The sequence below is a fragment of the Orycteropus afer genome, unplaced genomic scaffold, assembly GCF_000298275.1.
Source record: "Orycteropus afer afer isolate SDZICR_OR568_19922 unplaced genomic scaffold, OryAfe1.0 scaffold00290, whole genome shotgun sequence".
Lineage (NCBI taxonomy): Eukaryota > Metazoa > Chordata > Mammalia > Tubulidentata > Orycteropodidae > Orycteropus > Orycteropus afer.
In genome coordinates, this window is record NW_006921877.1 from 726,900 (window position 1) to 731,019 (window position 4,120).

At 52.8% G+C, this 4,120-nt stretch overlaps 1 protein-coding gene across 1 annotated transcript in view; it reads left to right on the forward strand.

Annotated features, from left to right (window-relative positions):
- Positions 1-254: 254 nt before the first annotated feature.
- Positions 255-4,120, forward strand: part of TCHH (trichohyalin) — a 5,083-nt gene continuing 1,217 nt past the window's right edge. The window contains exons 1-3 of the mRNA XM_042782315.1: positions 255-392; positions 1,211-3,143; positions 3,177-4,115. Of these exons, the coding sequence (XP_042638249.1) occupies positions 255-392; positions 1,211-3,143; positions 3,177-4,115 (3,010 nt within the window). The remainder of the gene's footprint in view (positions 393-1,210; positions 3,144-3,176; positions 4,116-4,120) is intronic.

Sequence of the window (4,120 nt, forward strand, 5' to 3'; positions counted from 1 at the left end):
TAGTCAGACAGGAGGACAGTTACAGTATAGCCTGAAGATGATTCCCTGGATTGAAATTTCTCAGTGTCTCTCTTCCCCTTCCTGAGCACAATATTTGCAGATGAAATTGCAGGTTGAAAACTACTGTTGTAAAATCAAGTTATTCAGGGATCTGCCTGAAACTGTGGATGAAGGCTTGTAAGAACAGAAACAGAGTTTTGATTCTGGATGTTGTTTTATTGTTGTAGGTTTACTTGAACTTGAAGAAAAAAAAAATGTCTCCACTTCTGAGAAGCATCTTGGACATCACTGAAATTTTCAATCAATATGCCTCAAATGATTGTGATGGGGCAGCACTAAGCAAGAAAGACCTAAAGGAACTCCTTGAGAGGGAATTTGGAGATGTCCTTCGGGTAAGAACTAACAAGAAAAAGAAATCACTCTACTGATTTAGAGCTATTAAATTTCTTCTCAGGAAAGATCAGGGCAAAGAGTTGTTGTTGTTATGTGCCATAGAGTCGATCCTGACTCAAGAGACGTGACCCCTCCTTGGGTTTCCGAGGTGGTATCACTATGGAAGTAGATTGCCCAACCTTCCTTCCGAGGAGTGGCTGGTGGTAGTGATTTTCTATTCATTTTACAACAGGACAGGTCTACACAATATCCTCCATTCATTTATGAGTGCAAAGGCACTTAATTAGCATTGTAGTCTGAGTACTGTAGAAATTGTAACAAATATTTGATATATTTAATGGCAATGTGAACAACTTATTCATAGGTAGTTATCACCAAAAATAGCAAATCAAACTACAGTTGGGAGGAATTTAAATTTAATTCCAAATTTCAAGAACTGAAATCAATCTGATCCCTAGTAAATTGGTGTTGCTTTAAATGTTTTGTTCTGTTTTCAAACATAGATAGAAATCAAATTAGAGGTACTCTTTCAGATAGAAATGGCTTTTGCAAATCTTTATAAATTCCCACTGTATTTCTCTCTTGAGGATAACTCATTCACCCAGGAAAAGAAAACTTGTGTTCTTGTGTTCAGCACTAAATTACAAGATGCAAGAATTTCCAATGAATACAAGCTTTAAAACTAGTTGTCCACATTTTATATGGGGAAAACAAGACAGGATATACACATTTATCTAATTGTGCGATTGAAAGTTGTTCAAGTCTTGTAGTTTACTTATAAACAGCATATTGTAATTTTATTTTCCATCTTTTTCAGAGACCACATGATCCTGAGACAGTAGATCTGCTCCTGGAACTTCTGGATCGCGACCGTGATGGGCTAATCCGTTTCAATGAATACCTCCTGTTAATTTTCAGAATGGCTCAAGCTTGTTATTTTGCTCTCCGCCAGGCCACCGGATTCGATGAGAAAGGAGAAACGTTTGAGGGAAAGGGAAACCCATTAAAAGATCACAGGCAAGAAGACGACCAAAGGAGATTAGAGGCCCGGAACAGACCATTGGCAGAAGAACGCAGGCAGAAGAGGCAGGAGCCGGAGAGGCAGCTCGCTGAGGAAGTGTTGCAGAGGGAGAGAGAGGAGAGACGCCAGCAGCGTGACACGCAGCGCCGCGATGAAGAGCAGAGGCTGCGAAGGCGAGAACTGCAGGAATTGGAAGAAGAGCGCCTTGAAGAGAAAGACCAGCTGCAAAGGCGCAAGGTTCGGGAGCGTGAGGAGTTTCCTGAGAATGAACAACGGCAAAGGCGGGAAAGGCAGGAGCAGCGGGAGCGACTGCGCCTTGAGGAGGAACAGCAACTAAGCCGACAGCAGCTAGAGCGCCAAGGACAAGACCAGGTGCAAAGGCGGGAAAGGCAGGAACTGAAGAGGGAACTCCTCGAGGAGGAGCAACAGCAAAGGCAAGAGAGGCAGGAGCTACGTGAAAGGGAGCGCCAGGAGGAAGCCGGGCAGCTGCAAAGACGCGAGCAGCTAGAGCGCCTGGAAGAAGAAGAAGAGCAGCTGCAAAGGCGGGAACGGCAGGAACAGAAGAGGGAACTCCTCGAGGAGGAGCAACAGCAAAGGCAAGAGAGGCAGGAGCTACGTGAAAGGGAGCGCCAGGAGGAAGCCGGGCAGCTGCAAAGACGCGAGCAGCTAGAGCGCCTGGAAGAAGAAGAAGAGCAGCTGCAAAGGCGGGAACGGCAGGAACAGAAGAGGGAACTCCTCGAGGAAGAACGACAGCAAAGGCGGGAGAGGCAGGAGCTGAAAAGGGAGCTACTCGAGGAGGAGCAGCAGCTGCAAAGGCGCGGACGCGACGAGCCCCGCGAGCCGCTAGAGAGGCGCGAGCTAGAGAGGCGCGAGCTAGAGCGCCGCCAGGAGCTGGAGGAGGAAAGGAGCCGGCGCCAGGAGCGCGAGCAGCTACTACGCCAGCAGCTGGAGGACGACGCGCAACGACAGGCCAGGCCAGCGCAGCTCCGGGAGGACCGCGAGCAGCAAAGACGCGAGGAGGAACAGGCTCGCCGGCAGCAGGAGGAGGAGGAGCAGCGCCGCGACTTCAAACGGCTGCTGGAGGAAGAGAAAGAGAGGCGCCGCCGGAAGCTGTTGCCCAGGCCCACTCTAAGCGAGGAGCAAGAGAGACAAGTGAGGGCAAAGGAACGTCAGGAGCGGGAAATACGGTTCGGTGAGGAGGAGGGGCAGCGCCTTGGGCGACGCGAGGAGGAAAGAGAGCGGCAGCTCCTCGAGGAGGGGGAGGGGCAGCTCCAGCGTCGTGAGCTCACAGGACAGTTCCAGGAGGAGGGCAGCCTCCAAGAGGATCAGGAAAGGAGGCGACGCCAAGAGGACCGGCGCGGCGACCAGAAATGGAGATGGCAACTCGAAGAAGAAAGCCAGAGACGCGGCCGCATTCTGTATTCCAAGCCAGCCATGAGGGAGCAACTGGAGGAGGAAGAACAGCTCCAGCGTCAGGAGCGCAACAGACTACAGTACCGGGAGGAGGAGGAGCTGCGGCAGGAAGAGGAAAAGCTGCAGAGAGAACGGGAGAACAGAAGGCACCAGGAGCGGGAGAGACGGTATCAGGACGAGGAGCAGCTGCGGCATGAGGAGGAGGAGCAGTTGCTGAGAGAAAGAAGGGTCCAGGAGCGCGACAGGCAGTACAGGGAGGAAGATGAGGTCCTGCGCCAGGACAGGAAGAGGCAATTCCGGAATGAAGATCCTCGCCGCGATCTGAAATGGCAGTTGCAAGTAGAAAAAGAAAACGAAGTTCGCAATGACAGGGTTTACTCCAAACGCAGAGCCAACGAAGAAACAACTCGGCAGTTGGAAGATTCCCAGGTCCGGGAGAGAGAATTCCAGCAGGATCGGCGGCCACTTAAGGATGAACTGGAAGAGGAGCGCTCTCTCCAGGAGCGAGAGCAAGAGCGGAGGCGTTGGCAACAGAGGGACAGGCAACTGCAAGCCGAAGAACCACTGGAGGGAGAGAAGCCACGGGAAGCGAGAAGACGAGACGGGGAATTCCGAGAGGAAGAGCAGCTGCTAAGAGAAGAAATAGAAGAGAAGAGATACCCTGAAGAAAATGTCCAGTGTTCCCGCGATAGACGATTCCAGGAGGAGGAGCAGCTGCGCCGTCAGGAACGCGACAGGCAATTCCGGGAGGAAGAACCGCTGCGCCGGCAAAAGCGAGACAGAGAATTCCGCGAGGAAGAGCAGCTGCGCCAGGAACGCGAGGCTCAACAGCTGCGCCGCCAAGAGCGCGACAGGCGATTCCGCGAGGAAGTGCCGCTGCGCCGCCAGGAGCGCGATAGAAAGTTCCTGGAAGGAGAACAGCTGCGCCGCCAGGAACTCTCCAGAGAATTACGAGAGGAAGAGCAACTGCGCCAGGAACGCGAGGGAGAGCCGCGGCGCCGCCAGGAGCGCGATAGAAAATTCCGAGAGGAAGAACGTTTGCGCCAGGAACGTGAGGATGAACAGCTGCGCCGCCAGGAGCGCTCCAGAGAATTCCGAGAGGAAGAGCAGCTGCGCCAGGAACGCGAGGAAGAGCAGCTGCGCCGCCAGGAGCGCTCCAGAGAATTCCGCGAGGACGAGCAGCTGCTCCAGGAACGCGAGGAGCAGCAACTGCGCCAGGAACGCGAGGCTCAACAGCTGCGCCGCCAAGAGCGCGACAGGCAATTCCGCGAGGAAGAGCAGCTGCGCCGCCAG